This window comes from Heliangelus exortis, chromosome 3 (assembly GCF_036169615.1).
Source record: "Heliangelus exortis chromosome 3, bHelExo1.hap1, whole genome shotgun sequence".
Classification (NCBI taxonomy): domain Eukaryota; kingdom Metazoa; phylum Chordata; class Aves; order Apodiformes; family Trochilidae; genus Heliangelus; species Heliangelus exortis.
In genome coordinates this window covers 67,381,126-67,408,669 of record NC_092424.1, presented here as the reverse complement: position 1 = coordinate 67,408,669, position 27,544 = coordinate 67,381,126, and the positions used below count along the sequence as shown (strand labels likewise).

The 27,544-nt window shown below is 38.7% G+C and overlaps 1 protein-coding gene across 7 annotated transcripts in view; it reads right to left on the bottom strand.

Moving 5' to 3' along the window:
• Nucleotides 1–220: 220 nt before the first annotated feature.
• HS3ST5 (heparan sulfate-glucosamine 3-sulfotransferase 5) overlaps nt 221–27,544 on the bottom strand; it is a 197,224-nt gene continuing 169,900 nt past the window's right edge. For 4 of the 7 annotated variants that reach the window (XM_071741124.1, XM_071741123.1, XM_071741125.1 and 1 more), the window contains 2 exons: nt 11,085–11,223; nt 4,794–6,534 (listed from right to left, as the gene is read on the bottom strand). In XM_071741124.1, coding sequence (XP_071597225.1) covers nt 5,604–6,534; nt 11,085–11,191 — 1,038 coding nt within the window. In that variant the 5' untranslated portion in view covers nt 11,192–11,223 and the 3' untranslated portion in view covers nt 4,794–5,603. Of the gene's footprint in view, nt 1,148–3,598; nt 3,677–4,793; nt 6,535–11,084; nt 11,224–16,597; nt 16,759–27,544 lie in introns of those variants that run through there. The other 3 variants (XM_071741126.1, XM_071741121.1, XM_071741122.1) reach the window with 3 other exon arrangements.

Sequence of the window (27,544 nt, the reverse complement as noted above, 5' to 3'; positions counted from 1 at the left end):
CTATTTAAAAACTCTATATTTATCCAAAGTCCTTTTGTCTGAAAACAAATTCTTAAAAAAGTAAACTTTACAATAATTTGTTTTGGGTTTTTTTTCTGCAGCCTTTTACAAATTGGAGGACCAAGTCAGCTCAGGGATCTCTTCTAAGTTTGAAGTATCATGACAAGTATTTTTTTTGAGAAACTAATAAAACAAACCATTGCATTTTTCAAGTGAGTTAGGAAGGAATTTTAAACTTCTATTGCCATCAGATTTTAAAGTTACTAGGCAAACTTCTCTGATTTATTTTATGTATCTGTTCTTGTGAACTAGTAATACAGAAGTGTTTCAAGTGCAGCTCAGAAACACCTGGTCAGTAGGTTCAAAGATTTTCTGGCTAAGTACACAGAAATAGAAGGTACTGAGTGCTGCTGCATCTCCAGACTGCCCCCTCTCACTGGAGACATCCAGTGACTGCAAACCATGAGAGCCTGGAAATGTCTTTATGGTTTCCTAGTCATTATGTCCTTCCTGAAGCATCAGCTATTGGTCACTTCTAGTAAGAGATCGGGTTTGAAGACTTTGCTCTGACACAGGATAGTTTTAGTGACTGTATTCACCTTCTTAGGACAGGTTGGTCTTCTACTTGCATAGTGAACTGAATCATCTCCAAGTGGAAGAAGCATGTAAGCATGAGAATCAGTGCACATACATTGTGTGGGCAGGGAGGTTGTGGGGCTTTGGCAGGCATCACCTGTGTTGACTTAAACTGCTAGGGGATTGTGGAATCCCTCTATAAATTCTAAAGTTAATTTTACTCAGAAAAAACCCCACATTTATTTTAAATAAAAGTGAAGATACCAAATTTCTATAACATGTAACTCCTTACCACTTCTTTACGAAGAAGAGTAATTTGTGAACATTCTGGTAACTGTGGGATCTCAGTCATTATACCAAAACAAGAAGCAATGATTTGTAAGACTGTCATTAGCAAATTATGTTTCTGGAGAATCCTTAATCCAGCATTAGCTGCTTTAGGACAAGCAGAACCTTGAACATTTTCACTTGGTTATTTAAAATCCCTTCCAGTGATGTCTCCATCTTTCACCTTCTCCAAGGATGCAGATACTTCAGTGATATGCTGTTGTTGGAATGGTCTCTTGCACTGCTGGAAGTTCAGTGAAACATATCAGATAAACTGCAAGTAAAGACCTTTTACTAGAGCACTCAACCCTACTTCACTGGAGATAAATCAGTTGCATGTGTGAAATCATGTCTGCAAAATAATGAGATGTGACTTCAGCACAGGATTTAGGTACCCCAGTTTAACAATAAGCTTATTCCATCAGACTGAAAATGCCTGAAAAGAGAATTATGGAATTCAGAAAAGCCTAAAACTCATGAAATTTCTGAGCTTGCCACCTTGGACAGGTGCATGAGCATCTGAGTAAAGCATCCAAGCATCTAAGTAGTAAAGTCTCATCTCTTGTAAAAGCATAATTTGAAAACTTCACACAAACCAGCTTCCAGGAATTTTATAGGGGCTTTACTCTCTAGTTATTGCTAACATTTGATTGTTTAGTGTAAAATAGATCTAGCTTGCTAAATTTGATTTCAACAAGTCTCACTAATTTCAAGGAGCCTACATGGAGGACAAGGAAAGAAAGTTTCTCCAAAACTTTATTGCCATGTTGTTTGTGATGAGTTGATTGAGCTTCTGTTTTAACTTACTCAAATTATGATCTACACCCGTCTTACACATAAATCACAACAGTGATATAAGTGAAATTTGACCATGTGTCTTAAGACATGAATACTTTGCATTCACTCAGCAGCCCACACATACTGGATATATCCCTAAGGCATGTGTCCAGTATAAGCAGCCACTAGCACACTCCAAGCTCTACTGTCTCAGGTTTATGGGTATGCCTGTGTCTTACTGTAGACAATGCCATGCAAGAGACATTGCTCACCGTGAGCTTCTTGAAAAAAGCTTCGCTAAATTTTCTTTTACTGTAAGTTTACCTGCTGGGGACCTTGTGTTACTGTATCCTCTGTCAGCCTTGTCTTCTCCAGTCAGAGCATTCCAATAAGTTGCACAGACTCCCAGTATGAGCTCGGTCACCTAGCCAGGGAACAGACACACACACAGCAGCGCTTCTGCGGTGTGGCTTTGAGCAGTGATTTGAATGGCTCGTGACACTGGGCTTGGAGTTTTTCTGAGGTCTGTGTAACACTGAACTGATGGACAATACTTAAGAAGAACATTAAAAGTAGAGGGATATCTTCATGGAGTTGTTGAGCCCCTGATCAAGCAGGGACACCTAGAGCCAATTTCGCAGGACTATGTCCAGATGGCTTTTGAATAACTCTGATGATGGAGACTCTGCAGCCTCTCTGGGCAACATTTGAAAGCACCTCGTCAGTAAAATAGTCTCCTGATGTTCAGATGGTACCTCCTGTGTTTCAGTTTGTGCCTATTGCTCCTTGGATTGCTCCTTAGACTAGTATGTTGAAATATGTGGTAAAACCATTGTCTATGTCTATTCTATGTCTATTCTTAGACATTATGGCAAAAAAAACCCCAAACAAACCCAAACACTAAAACAGGACAAATAAATTTTCATCACGATTATTCTGCTTTCTCTCAAAAAAGGCAGCTTTGTGGGCTAATGGTAAATAAATCTCCGATCTCCAAATGTCAGTCCTTTATCCAACTTATATACTGATTTATGAAAATACAATTTCAAATTCATCTCTGATAGTCTATTATGCTGCAAATTGTTGTTCTGTGTAGTTTAAATAGCAGCTGGGACAATCTGATAAAAATGCACAGAAATATTAGCAGTTTTAATCCAAACATTTATCAAAGCTGTGAAGCCTGCAATTTTAGTGTATAGAAAATGTGAGAGATGAAACATCTTTACAGAACTTGAATGCCATAAGTTAACAGCTGCAACTTCATATAGCTCTTCATCACTCCACAATCATAAACTCAGGCTATGAGCACTCCTCCTAGTCTGAACATTCATGGTCAATTTGAATAGAAATTATTCACTCAGGATTAGAAAAGCAAAGCAGAGGCTGAAATGAATTATTCACAAATTGCTCCTCAAGAGGTGAGTACCAGAGCTTCTCAAGCCAGCTATGAATGCTGCAGCAAATCACCATTAACCTAGGAATGTTCTTTTGGTGGTGTGTCTCACCATTGTATTAAGAACCAGTTTTATTGTATTAAAACTATAATGTATTAACTAATACACCATTGTATTAAGAACCAGTGTCAAAAAGACTTGGGAATGATGCCTTCAAGCCTTAATGAGTCAATCTCTCTTTTAGGCTTCCCAATACATTGTAATGTCTCTGAACTCACTTTCCTTCCTTACTATTCTTGACTCTTCCTCTTTGCCTTTTTGAACCATATTTGCTTAAATTTATCCATGTGCCTTCAAAATTGATGAACTGGAGTTAATCCAGGAATGTACATAGTTGTGCATGTTAGATCACAGCCTCTATGGCTTTTCTGATCAAAGCAGAGAGATATTAATTTCACACACACATTTTACTCTTAGAGGTAACTTTGACCTAATTTATCCCTTTCACTCAAAATACATCTCACCTTCAGTTGTAGCCTATAGCCAGGACTATAGGAAGCCGATAGGTATCACACGAGGCTGCCTGGAATCTCTCTGCTTACCTGAAGAGCAATGTTAAATTGGATAAAATCTCCTCCTTGAACACTATCGAGTGAATTAAATGCCTCGGCCTTTATGCCTGGCTGTGGGCAGGATAAATGGCTCTCATAGAAGAAAACAGTAAGTAGCGTTGTAGCTGCTGCAGAAAATTTCACATATGTTCTACCGTGTTGTGTTGGCAAGGCTCCTCAGCAGCACAAAGAAAGGGCACATTGCTCACAGTGCTAGCGCATGTGATTAAAGATATAACACAAGTAGCAATCTCTCACAAGAGATTTAAAAATCACTTATTTAGAAAACCAATGCTTCCAAATCATTGAGCAAGATAAACAGCCCACGGGGATAATTCGATCTTCTTATAATCTGAACTACTGTCTACTCTGCTACTGTAGGTCAGAATATTCAGATATGCTGGATACCTACCAAAATCTGTGTCCCAATCAATCTTTAGATACTGATTTTAAAGTGGTTGGTACTATGTTTTTGTTTCTTTTCTTTTGTTTCTTTTCTTTTCTTTCAGTTACTTTTATTCTTTTTCTTATGAATCTTTAAGAGCCATACAATATATAAAGCATGAAAATACTAAATTTCTGAGCTAATTTCTTGTCACTTGTTAAATGGAAAAATGAGCTATATGTTTATACCAGGAATGAGGACACAGGGGTTGGGTGTCTAGAGCAGGTGCAGATGTTACCAGATAAAAGCAGAGGTATCGCAAGTTTTCTTTTACTTCTGAAAAATCACCAGCTTCCAGTAATGAAATCTCTATAATTTTTCTAATCTTGCTTGCCTGTCTGTCAATTCAGCTTTAATGATTGCTCTGCTTTTCTGATATACCTGGTTGCAGTAATCTTTACAGTTATTCTTGAGCCTCACAGGCTACTGCAATCGAATTAATTATAGCAAAGTGCTACAAACAGAACAGCAATAATGTTCTTTGAGGTGTGTATTACACCAGATTCCCAGACAGGTGTGTTTTTTAATAAACTCAGCTTCAACCCATGTAACAGTTTTCTTGACTGCCTAGAAACAATTTACACATGCACCTTCCTTTAATACACTTAAACAGGATTCATCTGGACTAAGGGACCACACTGATATACATCAAGGAAAAGTGAAAAGCTGTTGCACATATGGTAATTTTAATCCATTCCATTTTTAAATACCACAATAAATTTAATTTTCACAATAAATTAAATAGCCATATTCAGTTTACAAAATAGAATTACTTAGTGTGAAACCAGTATTTACAAACATTGTACACTATATACACGATCAGCTTTGTTGACACACAAGCATAGAAGAAAAAATTATTTGACCTTTTTGACACATGATTGACATGCTACAAGTGACACTATGGTCCATACAATAAAACAGTAGTGCAGTCTCACCACAGGAACTCTGAAACAATGTTGTTTGTTTAAGATATTAGTTTCAAATAATAAGAAAATAGTACTATCCACTCTCGTTGTAAAAATTCAGCACTGTGATAAAGTGTCAGTATTCCTTTAGCAATATACATACCAAATGTAGCCCAAAAATCATGCTTTCTCACAGCATCAATGACTTTTGACATGAATTTTTATGGCATAAGCTAACGTCTGCTTAGATCAATAAGTATGTCACATAAACACTTCACTAAGCGAGAGGAAAACTGACCCTTTTAACGGTGTCTGACTTTATGTCTCTAAATAACTCCTTTGCCTTTAATATTATATCTTAAAAGATGCAACTATGCTGACAGAAGATTTATGTTAGTTAGTACTCTGTAGAAAAAATTGATCCCACTGTATATTTGGTCGCACACTGCATATGTACACGTACGCATGAAAAAAGTTACTTTGATAGCTGTGTCCATGAAAAGTGCATATTTTAGCAGAGACACTTATTGCATGTCCCAGGTGCAACAGAAAGTGTATGAAGTTTAATTTAGGGCCAGTTAAATGTCCTCCCAGTGATCTGGTAAAACTTTTGATTAAAAGGATGAAAGAACTTGCGCAATTTGGTAATGACAGAGGTATCCACCTCTGGATGGATGCGTCCCTTGCTACCCGCCAGGCACTTGTTAAAGACAATGTTAAATCTCAAGCAGTAAAACCCCCTGGTGGCATTGAAGTACAAGTTATACTGACTTATTCTAGGAGGAAGATTTAGAAACTTCTCAACCAGCTGGAGTTCTGGCAATGGTTCTGTGATGAGGCGATCTCCATCCACAATGTGAAACTGCTCGATTGGGAAGTATTTTAACCATCTTTCCAGATGTTTTGTGTAGATGCTGGTTCTCACCGCCTTATACTTAGTGTTCACTTCGCAGGTATTAGCATCAATAGCCAGCTTCTCAAATTTGTAGTAAGTTTTGTTCTTTCTTTCCTTACCTTCCAGCACCTGAGTGTAATCAGAAATAGCTCTTGTGGTAGGTTCCCTGACAATGATCAATAATTTGATAGATGAGTTCATTTTGTAAATCCTTTCAGGTACTTCCTCGGTGATAAAATATGCAGGGCTTTTCTCAATTGTTATTTGATGAGGGTAAGAAAAAGGCATTTTTTTCCGGTACCACTCAATCCCCTTGGCATAGTTCTCATCATTGTCAAAGAAGTGAATCTCTTGAGAAGCTTTGACGACTGCAGGGTGAAGGTTCAGCATCTCCAGCAGTGCTCGGGTGCCTCCTTTCCGCACCCCGATGATAATGGCCTTGGGAAGCTGCTGAACCAGGTTGTGCAGTCGTATTTGTTCCTTGGTGGCATTGCCTTTTCGGAACTCGTGGAGCAGCCCTCGCTTGAACTGCAGAGCTCTCAGGGGGATTTCCTCCTGGCCGCGGGGTCCAAATCGGCCATCGATGGGACAAAGAGGCTGCAGTCTGCAAGAAAAATAAGGAATAATTGTAAAAAAGAAGTTTATATCTCTTAAGGCAAGTTGTCTGTATAAGGCACTCATATTCTTGGAAGCCTTTTGTGAGGTGGTGTGCACATCTTTCAACTTTTATTTTATTCTGCCAGTGAATAAATAATTTTAAAATTGATTGATTCCCCCGTCCTGTGCTGTGATTTAACTGAGTAACTCCTAACTCCACCTTCCTGCTCTTTGTGAGCATGGACATTATTACTGGTCTCAGGGCTTTCTAAATCTTGCTTCACACCCCACATTCCTCTTTGTGATTGCTTTGGCAGTTTTTAAAGCATTCTAAGGTGAATTTTATTTGGTCATTTTGATCTGAAAATCCACTTCATTTAAGTAATCTCTTTCCAAAATGTTTCTTATTCTAGCCTGAATACTTTCTTGTGCTTCCCATTGTGTTGTTTTTCTCAGCTGCTGATCCAGAATTGTCCTTTTTTAGTGAAGAGGAATAAAAGGGATGAAAACCAGCTTTCTAGACATCACCTTTCAGTATTTGCCTTCCTCTTTGGAAGGTGTCTAGTGTTTTCATTGCAAATCACTCAGAAATACCAAGGCTCTGAATCAAACATGATTATCAAGGCACAGAAACAAGGGCACTAAAACTTTTAAAAATTTCATTTATTGCATCATTACATCAATGAATTTCTTGTCATCACTTATTATCCTCCCGCTGAACCTAATTTTGTGCCTTACTGTTTTTTATTTTGTCCCTGCATTTTTGTGCTGTTATTTTATATCCACCTGTGATTATTTCACCTTTTTCCACTTTTCTAATGCTTCCTTCTTGTATTTGATGTCACTTAATGCAAGAAATGATTCAGTAAGAAAATTTTTTAAATTTTACTCCTACAGAACTTCCACCCTCAAGTCAATGCTTCAGTCATTATACAGGCCAATATTGCACTGAAAATGAAATTGGTGCATAGAGAGAGCTTCCAAAGGCCTGCAGAAAAATATCACTAATAATTTTGCATAGCCACATGGTCCAAAATAAAGGATATGTAAGAACAAAGGTTGCCTAGGCAATTTTAAAATAAGCTCTCTGTGCATATATATTATGATATGTTTTTTAAATTACATGGCCACATGCTATTATTTCTCACCAGACCCCTGCCTCAGCCAGTATACCAGATGGGCAATGCTCATTAATAGCTGTTTAGGTATTCTGTATTTATTCTGATTTCTCAGCATGTGGCCCCTCACTCATTTACTGTATATTATTCAAGCCTGCTTTCAGGACAGAATTATTTATTTCTTTATGGTTTTTCCATCCATCATTGCTTGTTGGGGACTCTAATTTGACACTGATGCCAGGACAATGGATGGCTGTGACTAAGTAATTGTGTAAGTAAGCGTGATCTCCCTGGCTGACCTGTTAACTGTTTCCTTGATTATCCAGATGTTGAGGTACAACCTGTACAGACAGAGCTGAAGAAACAACCCAGATGACATTGCTGGGCTCACATAAGTTCTAGCTAAGTCCTGCAGACTAATTAGAAGGTAAGATGAGAGGACAATTCCTACTGTTATTTCAAGTTTCCAGTCTCTTCTTTTCCTTTGCTCTCTTCTGTCTACCGCATAAGGGCCTGCCTTGGTGGCAAGGACAGAGTCATTGAAATGCTGATGAAACTTGACAATTAAAAAACCAAACCAAACCAAAAACCAAGCAGAAAGCAATGCTTTGATTTAGCAGTGGTACAATTTGGTTGTCAGACTGTGGTGTTGCTGGTAAAGCATTCTTTCTTCAGCAGTGAGGTGGCAGTTAAAAACATAAGAAACAGAAGTTGCAATTGCTATCTCCCTTCCTCTCTTCCCTCTCCTTCTGTGTATTTGTTATTTGTTTTCAAGCAAAGAGGATTCTACAACAGCAGTTCCAGACCCATCTAAACTAAATTTATCTCTTTTGCTCAAAAAGACAGTTAGCACTGCCTTCAGTGTAACACAACAGCTTGTCAAACAAGGTGGTTTCCTTAAAGAGTAAATAAATACTCGAGATGTCCTCTAGCCTAAGGGAGAAGATTGGATGTCATTAGAAGTTCTTCCTCAACAATTTACATTTCAGTTTTTTTAACTCTTTCCCCTTTCTTGACCTCTCTCTAAATAAGAAGTATAATTTATAAGATCTTGGCAGTGATGGTATTAAACAGATTTCAGATTGTGATAGATGAGTCTCCAGATGTAAATATTTACTGTTTTATCACAATATGTTAATGTTTATAATTCTTTAAGTAATTTACTCCACTAAAAAACAGTTGTTTGCAAAGAAAGAGTATATGATATTTATTATATCACTGAAGTTGCTCTTCCAAAACAAGAAATTTCTCAAACTGCTACAGTAAAACACCACAGATATTCTTGAGAAAACCCACCATAAAACAATTCACATCAGGGAACTACATTTTTGACTAATTTCAAAAGAGTTAAAGTATGTTTGGGTGATCTTACTCTCAACTAGCAGGTCTGTCTCTTCTGATCAGGAGTATTTGCTAATTGGCTTCCAAAGTAGATGTCATGGTGGCAAAAGATTATAAACCTGGTTCAAGTTCTAAACATTGAAATCAGGTACAGAGGCTCTCCCCTTCCTGCCAATGAGAAAGTCAGGCAATTCAAGGACTGGTACAGATTTTCTCAATATTGATTGGCATAGCATCTTTTCCAGCTTCTACATTTAAACAGCTCCATGTGCTCAGTATCTGAAGGATTGTAACCTCCTCTGCAGGGAGGTGCTCAAATTATTGGACTTTATGACACAATGAATCAGATAAACTAGTGATAATTTCCCTTTGGGCCTAAGGAAACTCAAAATATTCTTGTTGAAGAGCCTAATCTGAGGCTATTAAATATGGGCCATTCTCAACTCTCTTGTTCAAATTTGATTCTTGATTTCTTCCTGAAAAATTTGTTATTCCAAAGTCTATCAAAGCCACTCCATATCATTTTATTCTCAGACTCAACAAGTTCAGACTGTGACCCAGTGCTAAGGCAGAAGAACATTTCCAGTTAATTCATCAGTGTCTCATCCTTCCTAGTGCTTCCCTCTCTCCCTTTCATAACCAGTCCAAATAAAGGTCTGCTTTTTATCAGTGCAGTATATTTCATACTGGGTAATGCAAAAGAATGAAAATGAATTTTTCTGCCATTGGCAACATTATATGTGAAACCAGTGGAATTTCCTGCCACAGGAGGTCAGAAAGTCAAATATTGTGGCGAGATAATTTTATAGCCATCAGTAAATCCTGAAGATGTGCAAGCATAGATAATAGCATAAGGTTAATTAGATTTCATGCCTCGGAGCATAAAATATACTTTTTCAGGGACCAATAAGGAATTCTTTCTTCATTCAGAGATTCGCATTAGTCTCAGTGAAGTTTTTATCTCTGAAGTTTCAGAGATGCTTTGACCACCAGAGGAAAGAAGACACAACTAGTGGGGCTTAATTTCAAATGCACTTGCTCCTTGCTGAGTATGTGGTCTCCCTCTTCTTCTAAAGTAGATTTAAGCAGCTGAAGAGGCACCCAGTGACCTCAGATGGAACTTAGCATATCCTAGCAATGAACACTAGGTAGCTCTCTTGTCAGTTCATTGTGTATTCATTGTGTCACAATTTCAAATGCAATTATTTTCCACCATTTAAAAGAAGAGCTCTACTGGAGCATGAGCACTGGCAAGCTACCTATCTGCTTCTGGAATTCCTGAAGTCTTGTGTCATTCATTCTTTTAAACCATCTATTTTTGCCTGTTTGTTTGCTTTTTAATCCTGTTTTTGTGTAGCACCTACCAGGACAATCCCAGGACATTTTGAAGGTGACAGAAACAGCAGTGTCAGTGCAGGTAGCACTACTCACCTGGTCAAAACTCACCTGGTCAAAAGTACCAAATACTCTCAGATTTCATTTGTGGGCTTTTCTACTGTTTTTGTGGGCTTTTTCCAGGAAATAACTTGCAGAGCAACCTGCTTATATAGCATATTCAACTCCAGAAAAATGCTGGCTAATTAACGTAGTTAAAATTCTCAAACCCTGAAGCAATGTTTCAAGTGAAATTGTATGCAAAACTTGATGAGCTACTCTACAGGCTCATACTTAATTTTAACTACCACTGTAGCACATTAATTGCTTGCTTATAAATTTAGAAAATATGGTATATAAACACATCATAACCATTCTGATGAAACTAGAGGTCAACACACAGATGCACATGGACAAAAATGAGCTACTGTAATTACATTTTTAATGGATGTTGGTTTATTTCTTCTCTGAAGACAAGTGCCAATGTACTTAGAATACAAAAGGAGAGCCAGAAATACTTTGACAGGGATGAGCCACCACTCTGTTTGCCTACTCTCTTCTCTAAAGGGGAGGGAAAAAACAGTGAAAACCTCTGGTTTCTGCCTTTCTATACATGAGTAGACACTAAAAAAAACCCTTAAAAATAACAATTAGCCACTTGAAACAAAAACTCAGACAATCTGGCCCCATTTATGATTAAGAAAACAGCTACTTAATGACTTACCTATCCAAGCTCCCAACTCTGGCAACTAGATATAGGAGACTTCCAATAGCAAGGCTGCCTAGCACAAAGAGCTTCTGTCTCAGCAACGCCTGCTGTTTGAATAGCATGGCCCTCCATCAATCTTCAGGACTTCTTCAGTCTGCAGAGACAAGACATAAAACACTTATCAGAAAGCAACACAAAGGGTAATGTTAAATCAGTTGTTGCAAGGGATAAAGCCACTGTTGCAAAATCTTTTCAGACTGCAAAATAAGTTGTTAAAACTTTTTTTGGTTGCTGCAGGTTTTCTGTCCCACATGGTAACACCAGCCAATGTATCTGAGATAGGGTGTTAGTTCTGGAAGTGACAGTTCAGCTACACCCACCACTACTAGGGCTGTCTGATAAACAGTCAGTGGGTTTGGACTGTGTAGTGGCTAGTACTGCAATGAGACCTTTTGGTAGGTAAATATGTTTAGACTTTAAGCCCTTGAAAGTCAGCCTGGGCTAGATCTCAACAGAGATTTAAATGTGCTGCTGCCAAGTGGGGCAGCAGTAACCAAGAGTTAGGCTTGCAGGTCCTGTGCACGCAATGTTTGAGGGCACATTTACTGAGTCTCTATTATTATCAAAGTGTAAACTGGAGATAAATCCAAACCAGTGTATTTCTTGATCTCTTACAGCAAGATCAGGAAGACAGATCAGAGAAGCATGTACCTGAGGTGAACACGATGATTTGTTGACACCAGTGCATCCTACACTAAACAGAGCCTGCAGTTGTTCTTTCTTCTTCCCATACTACTAAATATTTGGCCCAGAAAGCTTTCATAAGACTCCAGGATACAATTTGGGAGCCACTACAAGTCAGGGGCATGCATTCAGCCTGCCTGCCTTAGGGCTGGCTGAGTTTAATGGTCTGGATGCAGGTCACGCTGTTCTGATTGTGTTCAAGGGTCATGAAATAGTCATTAGCATGTTTATTTTAGTGCTAGAGAGAAAGCCTTTGTAAGATCTGTCCATCATCTCTTGATGGAGGAGTCACGCAACATTGAAGATCTGAGTCTGACTGAATCTCTAACACACTTCTGGTGTGCTAATAATAATAATAGTAACTCCTTATGCAGCCGGGCTGTAGATCAGGATAACCTACAATATAGGACAATCTATCATACAGAATATATTGCTTGATAAACTTCTGCCTTTTTTGCAGAAAATTTTTTCTTCATGAAAAATATGAAAATGAGGTATTCTAGACATTGAGCAAGGTGAAAAACCCATAGCTGAATCTTAATTGTTAAGAACAATGTGCAAATACTGTATCTCTGTGTGATATGCTACTGCTGATGACTCTTTTAATTAAATCACTTAATTTAAAAAGAGAAAAGAGAAGGACATGATGATGATGGGGATGATGATAGTAAATTTTCATAGGTTTTGATTTATAAATACTTCAGTGCCGCTCTCTCTAAGTGGAAGTATCACTTCAGCATTACAGCAACTGTTTCTGAATTTAATCTCTCAGGAGACATATGCATATGCAGTCCCTCTGTACATGAAACTAGTGTTGTCTACATGTTCTCTATACATCCCAGTGAGGTCCTACCTGCAGGCCTCACTAAGTCTGTGGAGGTCATCAGGCCATATTGAAATAAAATTAATGAGAAACGTTTTCCTGAAATATTTTCCACAAGGTCTCATACCCTCAATATTCCTATTTGTACTAAGATTCAATCTGAAAAACCCAAACCAACCAACCAAAAAAAAAAACCTCCCCCAAGTCAGCTCCTTTTGCTCTGTGTTTGCATGTATCTGAGTACAGAAAACTATTCTACAGAATTACAAGTACTTGTAACTTACAAAAGTACTTGTAAATTTACAAAATGCAAACACAACATTATTTTTTTACTCCTTTCATTTTCATTATCACTTTCAACATCTGATTTAAAGCCCATGGAAGTGGTCTTATTCCAGAGAGGTTGTGCTCTCTGTAATACTGTCCTCAGCTGTTAGGTTTTTTTCACTGAAAGAATGTAAGAAAATAATATCTCAACTTTAGAAAAGGCTACATCTTTCAATGGATGGACTGAGATAGCTCTGTGTGACAGAGGAGAGGACTGCAGAAATATTTCTATTTAAGCCGCAGAGTTAACACAACCAAAATGTGATTAAGGTGAAGGTCCCTAAGGCAGAAATGTTGCTTGGAACTAACATGGCAGTACTTAGATGAAATGGAAAGAAGAAATGAAAAGGAAGAAATGAAAATTCTGGCAAACATTATAAGCTGCACAAAGTTTTCTATAAGGAAAGCACATTTTTAAACTGAACAAGAAGCTGGAAGGCAAGATAAAACATAATCCAAAGTGACAAGATTTTAGCAGTTATTTGAGGCAACTAAAAGTGCTGTTAGAAAAGTTTTGTTCTCTCTTAGGGATGACAGCTGAACTGGCACACAGGCTGCCAGTGAGGAGGAAGGTGGGGAAAGCTGCAGGCAGAACTCTCCAAGTAGCTGTGTGATGATCATGGAACCTCCCACCAAAAGAGTTGGCAGTATATTTGTTGCACATCTCCAGTGACCTCACATCAGAAATATCTATCTTGAACTATCTAGTTAAATATGCATACAAGGAAATTCCCTTCTTGGATATCCAAGAGTGACAGTGCCCAAAGAACAACACAAACTGTTCACAATGTGAAATGCATAATTTCTAGAAGTAAAATTGTGGGCAACATCATGTAGAGAAAAAAATGTAACATACGTTGTGATTTCAGATGCACAATTGAACTAACCTGTTAGATTGACATGGTAAAATTAAATGAAGAACCTACATTTAGTATTATAAAGTAGCCCAGCCCCATTTTCCATGTTTCCACCCTTCCTGGTGAGAAGACTGGGATTACTGGATGAATTGCAAGAGAAGATAACCCAGCTATGTAGAACTGTGGTGACAATGACAATTGAAAAACAGCTGGATAGTCCCTGACAAGATGAAGCTATCATGGATAAAGGAAGATATGTGCTGACCAAATAATGTGAATTTTTGGTTAACTCATTAAAAATTAGCTCAAAGACAAATAGAAAATAGAAAAAAGCATGCAAATTATATTATTACTGTTAAAAACTGGATTTGATAACACCACAAATTATGCAGAAGCACATAAAACAGAAACTGCTGCTATAATCACATATTCCAAACAAACAGACAAAGAGACAAGAAGATCACTAGAAAGCTGTTTGAAAATGATCAGAGGAAAATTTTTGGACATGTGGAACAGAGATGAGAGGCTGCTATTGATAAATGAATAGCATGTGTTTGATTATGGAGAGAAGTGTAAAAAGGAAGGCAACATATAATTCTTTGGTAAACAGACTGTAAGAGATTTTTGTCTTTATGGAGTGAGGTAATTAATCAAAGTGAAATATAAACCACAGCCAAATATGCACAAGGGAGACTTGGAAAAAAAAAAGAGGAAGTTATTTTTTTGTGTAATTTATCAGTTAGCGTAGATTTTTTTTTTTTTTAATTTTTATTTTGCACACCAGCAGGGGTCATCTGTTGACCAACAAATATTTGTCTTAGTGCACAGCAAAAAGATCTTTGAGTTTTTGTGGGATTTAAATAAAGTGATAAAACAACTTAATTAATCACTTGGCACACTTCAATTTCTCATGATTTTGCATTATATTTCTTCAGTGTTAACTACAGATTCTTGCATTTCTCTCTGCAAGTAAAATTCATACAAATCAAGCACTTTTGATTTGTCAAACACAAATCAAGGATTTTTCTGGGGTAAGAAATCACATGCCATTTGGGAAAGGAAGGAATTCATCCCTCAAATTTTGTTCATTAGATCATCAGCTGATGTTCTTCATGGTCTGGCTGGAATATCTGGTCATGTTCCTGCTCCTCTTGCCTCCTCCAGGTCCTCTCCTTCCCTCTGTGCTATCTCACCAGTGATGAAGTTCTAAGCTAAGGGCAAGGAAAAGATATGGATCCACTGTATTTTTCCCCACTAATCTTCACTGCAGTGGCTTAATTGCAACAGTACTAGTGCACCATGTGGACTGTATTAAGGACCCAGAATAATCATGATAAAGAAGAACACAATTTTTCATTACAGAGAGGACATCTCATTCCTAATAGCATTTAATAGTGTAAGAATGGACAAAATTCTTCCCCTTTTTGACACAGTAAAATGCAATGGATAATGGGAACTGAAAGCTTTGAAAACACTGTTTATCTGAGGGGATGGCAAAATGCTGAGCATGCAGAAACAGAATTCATATTATTATTTTTTTTTCCCTTGAAGGTTCATATTTTCAATAACAAAAAGAAATTTAATTTTGATGAGCAGATACAGTGGTTCAATTTTTTTCTCTCTAGCATAAGAGTGAGATGGGATGAAATATGATTAATGCACACTTGCTCAATTCAGGTTGTAAAGGAAGAAAAGAAGGAAATACATCCACAACATGGAACACAATCACAGATTCAAGTAACTGTCTCCGTGTACTAAAGATGTTCTTTTCTGCTTGTGACTCATATTGACTGAAATAGTGGAGAGGAAAAGGTCTGCAAAGCTGACAGAAAACAGTAAATGATGCAGATAAACTCCAAAATAAAAATTTAATATACTCTTATGCCTCAGCTGTGACAATAATTTGAAAATACCTTTTTTTGTGTGTGTGTCTGGTTTGGTGGTGTGTCTGTAGAGTTTTGACCTTTAGGACTGCCTTTAAGCTGCTCTTGAATCCACTTCTTTGTGTAAACAACTGGTAAGACCCTTTCTCCTGAAAGGCTGATTTACTCTTGGCGACCATCCGCCAAATCATCATCTGTATGTGGATACTAGATAAGAAAACTCCAGCCCATTTCACAAAAAATAGGCCCATTATCACTGTGGAAAGAGCATTTGTGATTCATAATCCCAAGCTTATCATGACTAGCCTGGATTGTACTGAGCCCAGATATCTGAGTTCTCTCAAGCTTATAGAGAGTGGTAATGGCTATTTAGCCTTCTGCCCACAGAATATTTTTCAGACACCCTCAAGACTCATTTATACATAGTTTTACTATCTGTAGGTAGCTGCTGTGACAAGTGACAACAGTACAGAAGGCCACAACCAACTCTTTATCACATTCCTGTCTCAGCCTGACCCCTTCTCTTTTTTTTGCATCTTCCTGAAAGACATCGAACAAGATGGTGATGGGAAGAGAGAAACAACTTTAAAGCTCTCTATTGCCTTCACAGTGCCCTGTGCCAAACAGATCTGCTGCCAGATTGTCAGAGTAGTTAGGAATCTCAGACGCCTTGATGCCCTTGAGGTCTCAGACACATCTGCTTAGGAAAATTGCCTTATTGCATCTGAGTAGGCGAGGCAGGCGGCCGCGTTCTGCTGAATGATGACTACGTTGCCGCGATCCACACGTAGCTGCAGTGCTCCAGGAACACTTCCAAGTGCATAGATCTTAATAGAACTTAATTAGTCCAAAATACAGATGCCTGTCTCTTTGCCAGCATCCTGAGTATATTACCCTGTGCTGGTCTTCATAGAGCATGAGATTAATCTGATAAGGTTGGACCTTTTCTTCGAATTAATAGTGTTTCCTCAGCAGCTTCCCTCCTTTTCTTCTGAAATGATCACCTTGTCTGCTCCATTTCTCAGGAACGGGTGAGCTGATGACACTAGGAAAACCTGTGGAACAGCAGTTCTGTTTATAACAGATACTAATTTCACAGTCTTTAGAAGAGAATACCAGCCTCATTTCTTCCAGCTGGCATTACAACAACTGCAACTAAAAATAGCAATCAAAAAGGAAAAAGGAGAGTGAGGAGCAAAACATAGTGAAATGGAAGAGAGAGGAGGAAGACTGCAAGAGTCAAAAAAGAAATCATAAAGGGAAACCAATAGTACTCCCACATTAGGAATAAGCAGTTTGATTTTCAGCTCTGGGAAAGACTTTAACAAGATTATGAGTCCCCAGAGAGAAAGTTAAACAGGTAGATATCCAGGGCTTTCGTTTTCTGTCCTTCTTCTAGGGTTCAATCTTTGTCATGAACAGTTTCACTTCACTGAGTAAGATATGAAGACAGGAAAGTATTGCTGAATACAATTCAGCATGAAATAAAATTAAATCTTTTCACATCCTTGAAATTTTGAAATGTTCTTTTCCATGTCATCCTTGCAGATTGTTTCTACTTTGTTTTTCCCTGGGAAAAGCTTCCTATGTCCAAACAATTTCATATGTGAAATAAGACCTATGCAAGACTGTTTGAAGCTTCTTTAATTAATTAAACTGGAAGAAAATTATTTTAATTCCCTGCTTAGCTATTTTGGTAGCAAAATCTAGATGGCCTCCTGAAGCTCCTCACAGATCTGTTTTCTGTGAGTTTCTTTTAGAAAAGAAGCTGACTCAAGTGTAAAACATTTCAAAGAGTCAAAAACATTGATGGGAAGACTAACAGCAAAATTCTAACCAAGCTGCAAATAAATTTTACTGGTACGCTGCATTTACAGTAAGAAACACCTAAGCAGGTTTTTGCTCATGGCTTTTACTCCTCAGTGAGAAAAAAAACAAACAATGTATAAGATAGCAAATACCTCCAACATTCTGTGCATATGCGGTCATGTTATAAAAAATAATTTGGGTGAACCTGAACATTTTTTTGTGGCCAGACACACTGCCACTGCTGCCAGCCCCCATGCTTTTTGTGCTGCACATCTGTGCCTTGTTCTGGCTGCTGAACTGGAGAAAGCAGCACTGAAAAAAATCCTTTCTCCTACATTTGATGCAAATGACTGAGTGCAGTGAGGTGATACTACAAAATACTGCAAGACAACTAAATATGATGATGTCTTCTTGTGATCCTTTACTCCTTCAGCTCCTGTGACTCCATGGTCTGCATCTATGAAGCCTCAGCTTTGACTGACTGCCCTGTGTATCAGGCAGCTCTCTTGCCTATCTGCATGTCTTCATGTAGATCACTTCCTCATCTCTTTTCTCTTGTCCAGACTCATATTCTGGACTGATCCATTACTTATGTATAGACATCACACTGCCTAATACAGAGCACCTTCATTTGTTCTAGATCAGTAGCAACTCTCAGACTCTTAATCTGACACATATTCAGCTCAAACTACTCTCCAAAATTTCATATACAGGCTAAAATTCATAGTTCCTATCTGCATAAACGTCCCAAAGATACAGTCACTTACATTCCTATATATCTAAAATCTTCCAATGGGTCCATTTCACCTTTTTATTTAGCTTCTGCAGTGGTCTTTTCTCTGTCCTTGATCACTTTAACTTTCCTGTCCATTCTGAACAGCATTGTAAAGAGAATTCTTCCAGACCAACTGTCTGATCACACCACATCTGCCAAGACATATCTATATTGTCCTTCCACTGTCTTTATCATATCTTTTTTGTATCTTTCTGTGTCTGGGTATTCCTGGGGGAACAGGCAGAAAGGGAGTTTAAAATCTGGACCCCAAATAACACTGAGTTATTTTTCAGATTGCCAAGCCTAAGTGTGTCCCCTGTAAGTCCTGACCCTGACACTTCCCTAGGTAGTGCTGCCTATTTCAGTGTGGAAATCTAAGTGAAAAGATCCATGCCAGTTTCAACCATGGACTTACTACCATGGCTCCATGAGAGAGGGAGTCCTACTCAGTTTTCTCAGAAAATGAAAAAGTTGTGATTTTCTGCTGTGCATGTGTTTTAAAGGCCTATATTATGCTGCTATACAGGCCTTAGTGACAGCCTTAGCCCCCATATGGATCAAAAAGAGAGGGACAAGGACAGCTCATGTCTGCAGCAGCCAGGTAGGTGCTACAGAGCTGCATGGTGCCTGTAAATTCCCCATAAATGAGCCCTCTGCTTGCTAAGCAGTCCTGCTTCCCTTCCACGGTCCCTTTGTCTTCCTCCCATGGGGCAGCATAAGGTGCAGAAGTATCTGCTGTCTTGGGGGCTGTATTCGCCCTCTTATGTACACCCCACCTGGCAAATACGCCTGATTCATGGTTTTAAATTAAAAAAATAAAACCAGAAAAAGTCAACCAAAACCTCTTTGCACATGCTTTACTGGTGGGTATTTGAGACAAGAAATATTTCAGCAGAGAGGTATGTGATTCTGATCCACAGATGAAAAATAACAGAAGGGCTGCTCCTCTGCTATCATGAAATACCTTCTGTTTTTCTCTTTTATGGCAACTTTTTTAGAGAATCCTTTTCAATGTATTATTCACAGTCCTTACACTGATTTCACGCTAATGCAGTTTGACTGACTCTGTGGACTTAACCTAACTTGATCTCCATATAATAGAGAGAATCTAATTCTTTCTCTGTGGGTGCTTATGACTTAGTATCACTTTCCTAGAGATATATGTATTTATTAATTTAATTGTGGTGGGTTGTTTTGTTTTGGTTTGTTTTTTTCCTGATCATAATGGCAGTCACTGCATGGACTGTCCATTTTTTGGGTATAGACAGGTTTTGACTTCATGGCAAAACAAGCCAGAAATTATGCCACCAGAATGTGTTATCAGTTGGCTGCTATATGGTTGGTGGTGAAAGAAGAGGGAAAAGCAACGAATCTGGCTATATATAAAGCTCATGTAATCTATCCAGGAACTTGAAATGACCTCTGGCCTATGCAGTTCACGTATGTTGTGGCCATTAGTCATGGTTTCTGTCTGGTTTGGCTTTGCTCCTGATGTTCGTTTACAGAACATACATCCCAGTACCTTTTGGGATCATGGGCTGGCTGCAGCCTCAACACTGACTATTTTGTACAAATACAGAAAACCATAAGGTTATCTTCACAATCCAAAATATATTTTTTGAGTGAGAATTAACCCCAGAATACCTCAATGTTTCAGTCAATTGATTTTGAAATATGCAAAAACACCTCCACATGTCAAGTGATGTTCAAAAGGCCCTCATATTTAAAGCAACTGCCATATAAACATCTAATAAACTAAACTAGTTCTGTGTGTCTATAAAAATAAAGATCCTGAAGAGTCCTGCTTACAAATTGTGGAACTACCAGAGGGAGCGACATCTTAAACATCTCAATAGATGGGAGAGTTGATCTAATAATGAAAAAAATAATATTCACAAATAATTTATTTATCATTTGGTGGGGGGAAGTAGAGTGAATAATTTATTTGGTCAATATTATTCAATCATCAATAGAACTGGTAGAATAATTTATAAATTTACTTATGAATAATTTATTCACCAATTGATGCAGGAGGAAATTAATGAAGTAAACAATATTCAATAACACTCAACAGGCTCTCAGAGGCAGGTAGGGCAGCCAGGGAGGAACTGAGGGAATGAATCCCTTCTGTCAGCTTCATGGCAGCCTGTGTCACAGCATGGGGCACCACCAAAAGGCAGCTGGTTCTGTAGCTTGCTGACAATAGGTGCCCTGTAAATGCTGTGTGCTTTCTTTTTGTCTTTGATGACCATGGGAAGCTGGTTGGAGATTCCTCCTCTCATGTTCTTTCAGCTTCCACTGTGATCCCTCAAGCCAGACGCCGCTGGTGCTGACACGTGGCAGCAGCTGGAAACTTGTCACCAATCTGAGAAGTGTGATGTGCTGCGCTCTGCGTGTGAACTCAGGGGAGGCAGCAGAAGGTTTCCTTCAGAAAGCCACAGGACACTGTCCCCTGTTTCTAGATAGACTAAAAAATAAAAAAACCCTAAAAGTCCAAGTCACCTTCCAGGAAAAAAAAATTTGCAACAGCTTAAAATATTTCATGCTGCTTCCTTAGAAGGAAAATTATCAAGCTATTCCCATCCACACTAGATGAGAAAAGTCTGGCTGTGCAACTGAATTTGAGCTGTGCCTGAACTCAGGCAACAAATTGCTGATGGGCGAACAGTTAAAAATAATCCTCTTGCCCACCACGTCTTTTCAGAATATGACTTCACAGACTTGTTACAGTGACTCTGAAAATAATTCCAAGACAAATCTTTTCTGAATGTTTCAAAAATTGTTTAATTTAGTAATATCTTTTTCTCGATGTGTAAGGAAGGTTGTTTCATGCTATGTAATGTGTTCAGAAACACCCATCTGCCTTCAGATAGCATCCTCTGAGTTCACTCTGCTGTCATTGGATGAATCCATAACAAATCCTGTCTGAACATTAATCAAGAGCTGCAACAGATTACTGTTAATAAAAATCATCCTGAAATGGTTTTTGTTGTGTTATAATTCTGCATTGTAATAGCAGTCATAAAAATAAAAAATATACAGTAGGTACAAATATGTGAGCAGAAGGTGGGTTTTTTCTGTTTTCAATGTGCTAAGCTTAATGGCAGATATATGTGCAGTTTGGGATGAAAACAGATGCCCTTTATTAATAGATGAAGTGGAGGAATAAACTGGTTTATGTTATCCTTTTGACTACTACCAGGATTTTTCCACTCTGGTCCTTTGTTAACTATAAACTGCAAGCACTGAAAATCAAAAAAGTTAGAGGAAGTTTATGAATTATAGACAAGTACAGAGTTTATTAGTGCTCCACGCTCATTCTCTTGGGACTCACTGGAGGAAGAGCTTTGAGCAATTTCCAAATTTTCAAATGAGTTCTCCATTTCTTCATCTCATTCAACTTTTGACATAGAGCATAAATTATTTATCAGAGCTACCATTATTTCATTAGCTCACGTTGTCCTCTGGCACCATGTTTGCAGAACTATATTAATTTTGCATTTGCAATTGCTAAACTTAAGAGAAATCAGTTAATTCTTCCTCTGTTTGGGTCTCTTGTTTTGCAGAATGATGTGTGAAGGACTGAGATGTGAATAGAATTTCGTTTTGACCTTGACCCTAATTACATTTTTCATCCTGCCACAACACCAGAGGATGTGACTAAAGTTTATGTAAGAAATTTTTGTAGTTTCTTTTTCTCTCTCTCTCTTTTTTTTTTTTTTTTTTTTTTTTTTTTTTATGGGAAGATGGGATAGGAGATAAATTTTTCCAGATCATAAGTTCACCATTAAAGCTCAGTGAATTACATGCTATGGTGGTTAAGTTCAGAGAAGGATCTTCTTTTGTATTCTTTAAGTCTGTCTCCTTGATGTTAATTTTTGAGGCAGTTCATCTCAGCGTCCCCGTTGCAGTATCTGAATGAAACAGTTTCTCAATTCCTTCACCTTAGATAAAGGAGAGACACCAGTCTCTTAATATGAGAAAACATGCAATATGTTCTGCTCCCATGACAAAACATGCAATATATTCTTAAGTAAATGTTTATTATGATTGATATCTTCCTGCTTTACTCCTATAGCATGCTTACATCCCTTCCTGCCATCCCTCACCTTACTCTGCTGGTGCTGGCTACCAGGCAGAAGATTTCCACTGAAGAATATATAAAGGTAGTATTACACCTAGACCGGTGTGCTGATGAACTGGAGCCAGAACAATAGCTTACAGTGTTGGAAAACTTTATCCTCATTGTTTGATATAAGAGCAGACTCAATTAAACTGGTACAAAATAATTTCCTCTTGTGCCCACGTGGCACATTGGTTTCCTGCCCCTTCCCAGGACTCTCAGCTGAAGCCCTCTTGCAAAAGAGGAGGGAGAAGGAGAACCTCTGGTCATAAAGGGCTTGTGGTTATTTCCATCCAGATGTGATTCCCCTTATATAAGAAGACCCAGTGATATGTGCTTAAAAATCCATGTTTATGAGCTGGTAACTGTGCTCAACAGCTGGCTGTGAGAGATGTTGATGGAGCAGCCTGTGCTGCAGAACAGTGGCACGTCCCCACCTGAGGCCCCTGTCAGGATAGAGGATGGATGGATGGCAGCACCACGCTCCTTCCCTTGTGCTGACAGCCACTGGGGTGAGTGATTTGCCTCCTGCATCTCTGCAACAGGCTCCATTTCCTGAAAATGCAAGATCACAGCCTAGAATAACAAAATAATAATACAGTCTTACCTAAGATTATTATTCTATAACCAAAATATCCTCAGCAACAGTATGCTTCTCAAACTAGCCCATGCCAGAGGAACCATTCCCATGGTTCTGCTGGGACTCTAGGAGCAAAGTTTTTAGGCAAGTACACGTATCCTAGACAAATAGGTTTCCCTGCTGTGAAGCCACTGCTTCCCTCTCCTCTCTGCATCTCCATAGTTGCCCATTGGTAGGAAGTCTCTCCCAGGGAGAAGCAGTTGGGATCCTGCCCAATCCACCCACCTCCCCAGGTCACTGGGGTCAAGCCATGTGGCTGCTTCCCCTTGCTGCCAAGTCCAGCTTAGTAAGACCCACTGAAAGGCATTTTCCTGGACCTGCCCACCTTGAGATCCCTTGGGGCTTCCTGTGTTATTTATATAAAAGCAGGTTGTGGATCCCTGAGGGGATCCTTAGTCTACTACTATATAATAACTGGCACTAAGCATCGTTCTGCTTAGCTTACAACTAAAGGTGCCATTCCACATCAGTTTTCACAGTGCTCAGCTTCAGGCTTTATTCACACTGCTGTGTGAAGAAAAGAGCTGATTAAAACCAAACCAAGACTCCACGTACATTCACACCCCTTGTCTTATATCCTCACAGCTCTATGTTGGATAAACCAACCATAGACCTTTGAACACAGTACCCTTTGATAGACCAGGAAAAAAAAAAAGCAAAAAAATAATCTCTTTTTATCTCTTAAAATACTAACAGCTTCTTTCCATCTGTGAAAATAACAAATACTTGCTTTGAAATTAAGTCTTTTGGCTGAATACCAATGGCAAGCACTTCTGCAGGCTACTATTTAGTCTGCAGTGTAAAGGTAAAAAAAAAAAAGGAATCCATCCAATTGTCTCCTGTCAGTGAGAGACTGATCTGCACAGGCCTGTGAATCCTGCTCATTCCAAGGTTACTGAAGGGGCCAGTCCCCATGCCTGGAGCTTCCCTTGTTATTGCAGCCTCTGTAAAGATATGAACATTACACAACAAGAACAGCTGCTAGGCTTATCCCTTGAACAAACAGAAGATAATATAACTGAGTTTGCTTTTGGTCAAGGAAGGCCTGGCCTAATGCTTTAGATAAAAATGTGGATCAAATTGTTTGACACCAGTTTAATACCCAGAATTCCAGAGCAGGCTCTGGACACTACCTTACTGCTTTGCCATACATGTCCCTGCAGTGCCCCAGAACCCAAGCCTTGATGGCTGCAATGCTGTGGGAATGCCACAGCCTCTCCTGCCTGGAGTAGCTGCTCCCAGGCTGCAGCTTGGGAAAGATAAACTCTTTCCACAGGCAACTTCTTCCTGTGTTAAGGGTTCCCACTTTTTCCACCAAAGCCTTTCCTTGCCAGCCAACAGAAGTAATGGAGCTGAGACCTCTGCTGTGAGTGAGTGCTTTGAACTGAACCAACCATCTGCCTTATAGGAAGGCAGATCTGTTTGAAATTCCAGTAGGAGAACAATACTATTACTATAGCTAATTAACAGTAGACAAGGACATGATGCCATTTCAAATCAAATTAATTCCCACTCAAAAAAGTCAAGAGTGATTTCTAATTGACTGTATTTTAAAATCAATTGGTCAGCTTCTTTATGGTTTTTTTTTCACAAGATCCATCAGCTTACTGATATACTGATACTTGTCTTTCTAGTGAGACTGAGATTGGACCAGAACTGTGGGATTTTTTTTGTTAATGGAATTGATTTTTTTAAAGGAAGATCTATTTTAATTAGAATTGTATGGTGAGATTTGTCAAGCTCGTGCTCCTTTGGAAGTTATAATGAAGCTGTGTGGAAAGAAAGATGCTCTATGTGTTTACTCTCTCCCAAAGGGCCAGATAAAGTTAAAATGAACCTCTGTGCCTGCTAGCACATACGTACCCCATGGGCCTCCTTAATTCCTGCTCAGCAAAGGCTGCTTCACACTGAGAAAAGGAAATATCATCTCTTTTCTTCCGAATGGCAGATTAAGTTTTCCCTAGTTCCCTCTTTCTGAGGATCAGACTTGAACATAATGTATATGGATGCTAAAGAGCCCAGATGGCTGGTTCAGCTTTAAATTAATAACATCAGTGCTCTAGTCAGATGGGGCATGATACAGTTGTTAAGTTTGCTCACTCCCATCCCTTCTGTGTGTTATACTAATAGTTTAATTTAGTGCTTCTCACTTTCCTCTTGCCCACATTTCAGGGAACAGTTGCTGAATAGCTGGCACCTACATTTGGCCACGAAGGTTAAGAATTAGAAGGAGGGACAGTTCACACTGCACCTTGTTTCAGATTATGACACTTAAATGCTTGGGAAGTTGTAATAGAGTGACTAATAATTCTGAAACTAAGGCTTTTACTCACAGAACCACAAAATAATTATGGTTGGAAAAGACCTCTGAGATCATCAAGTCCCACTGTCAACCTAGAAAAAACCACCATGCCCACCAGAGCAAGTCCTGAAGTGCCACATTTACTTTTTTTTTTTAATATCTCCCTGGAAAGCCTGTTCCAGTGCCTGACTACTCTTTCAGTAAAGAAATTCTTCCTAATATCTAACCTAAACCTCCCTTGGTGCAGCTTCAGGCCATTTCCTCTCGTTCTATTGTTATTTACTTGGGAGAAGAAACCAACACTTTCCTCACTACAACCTCCTTTCAGGTGGTTGCAGAGAGCCATAAAGTCTCCCCTAATCTTCCTCTCTCCTGTAGAGAGCTCTTACTCTCTTGATCTATTGCAAAAGTTAGAGTCTCCAGGCGCCTGGGCTCTGGGGAGCACATGACTGTGTTTCAAAGAGGGACTAGTAAAGAAAAAAACTCTATATGAACCAAGCACTCCATATTATGCATGAATGAATGAAAGAAAACCAAGTAATAATGATCACACATCAGTGGAAACCTATAAAATAGGATATGCAACAGTGATGCAGGAAATTGTAGCTCTGTGAGTGAATCCTTGTGAACAAAAATCAGCATTAAACCAGACATTCATCTTGAAGCTTTGACCACTAAAATGATGATGTTTCAATATGGGCATATAAAAATTCTGGATAAAAACACACTATGTTCTTCTCAGTAAAAAAAGCAAGTCTACATTTCATTGAGATTGAACAATCCAGTTTATGTCTTGAGCAGAACGAACATCAAACTCTTTGGGCCTTACCTAATAGAAAGTGACTTAGAGTAATACATACAATTACAGAGAGGTCTTCCCCTAACCTGGAACACTGGACAGTTGTACCCATTTACAATACACATTTTTTTTCTCCCATGATTTCATTATGGTCTTGCTATTTCCTTCTAAATATGAGGAAAGACAGAAACTGGCTGTAGTGTGTCTTATGTTCTGGTGTTCCTGATGAAGTGCCATCTTTCTGCTGTGAGTCAAAGGCCATGGTTCTGTGGGACAGTACGGTGCTGTAACTTCAGTGTGGTTGAGAGATCCACCCTCCAGAGCATGTTTTTCCTCTCTGAAGTACATGCCAGCCAGTCAATAACTGCTCATCTCAATCCTTGCTTTTAGGAGAAGTGAAAAACTCATTATATTCTTTTTGCACTGTCTATGTTTTCTTTAACTAAATTATATTTGCCACAGTAAAAGACCTATTGATTAATTTAATAGATCTTTTGTTCTTTCCACAGATTAATGTCTTATTTTTTATCTTCCTATCCTGTGCAATCTTCACTTCAGCCTGTTTAAGCATTCTGAAAGCTTTATAGCATTTTTTAAACTCTTCATTCTTTTGTCCCTTATGTATCAACATGGTCAGGGGTGAAATCACAGAAGCGCTCAGCAACTACCAGCCACAAACAGGTCCCTTCCCCCCTGGGGCAGTGTCTAGTGCTAAGATGACACATGCCAAAAGAACTTGTCACTCAAAAGCTGACATCAGGATTGCTGGGCTAACATTTTACTCCATTCCACACCAGGGCTGGGTAGGAATATATAGAATTTTCCTCTGTCTTTAGCAGAAATTTTTCCGACACTGGGTTCTCATATCTTCTCTGGCTAAGGCCTTGGGAAGTCAGTCAGCATGTGAAGTTGCAATAAATCCTGAGGACTCCAGCAAAAGCAACAAGAAGACAAGTAAAATACCAGTGTGATAATGTGGTGGGTAAAGTGATGGGGTAACAGAAGCAGGACATAATGCTTAATGATACAAGTTCTCCTCGGTCAGTGCCCTAAATGTCAAGAGTCTCACCAGACGATTTAATAGAGACAAAAATCTTGCTTCAGAGCCTCACAGTGGAAGGTCACATTCCCCAGGACAGTAGCCTTAAATCATGGTCTTGCAATGTGCACTATTCACACCGTGCTGAATATCTAGGCTTTTCACAAATTCCCCATCTGCATACAGCAACTGGCTTGTTGATGTTTAGACATGATTGACATAATTCGACAATCTGCCTTATTAGTTTGCTTTGTAACTATGTAAAATGCTGACAATGATTATCCCTCTTGACTGAGGACATGCTTCCTGTGACACAGTAAACAAATGTAGCAAAGGAGGTTTTTTTCCAAATGA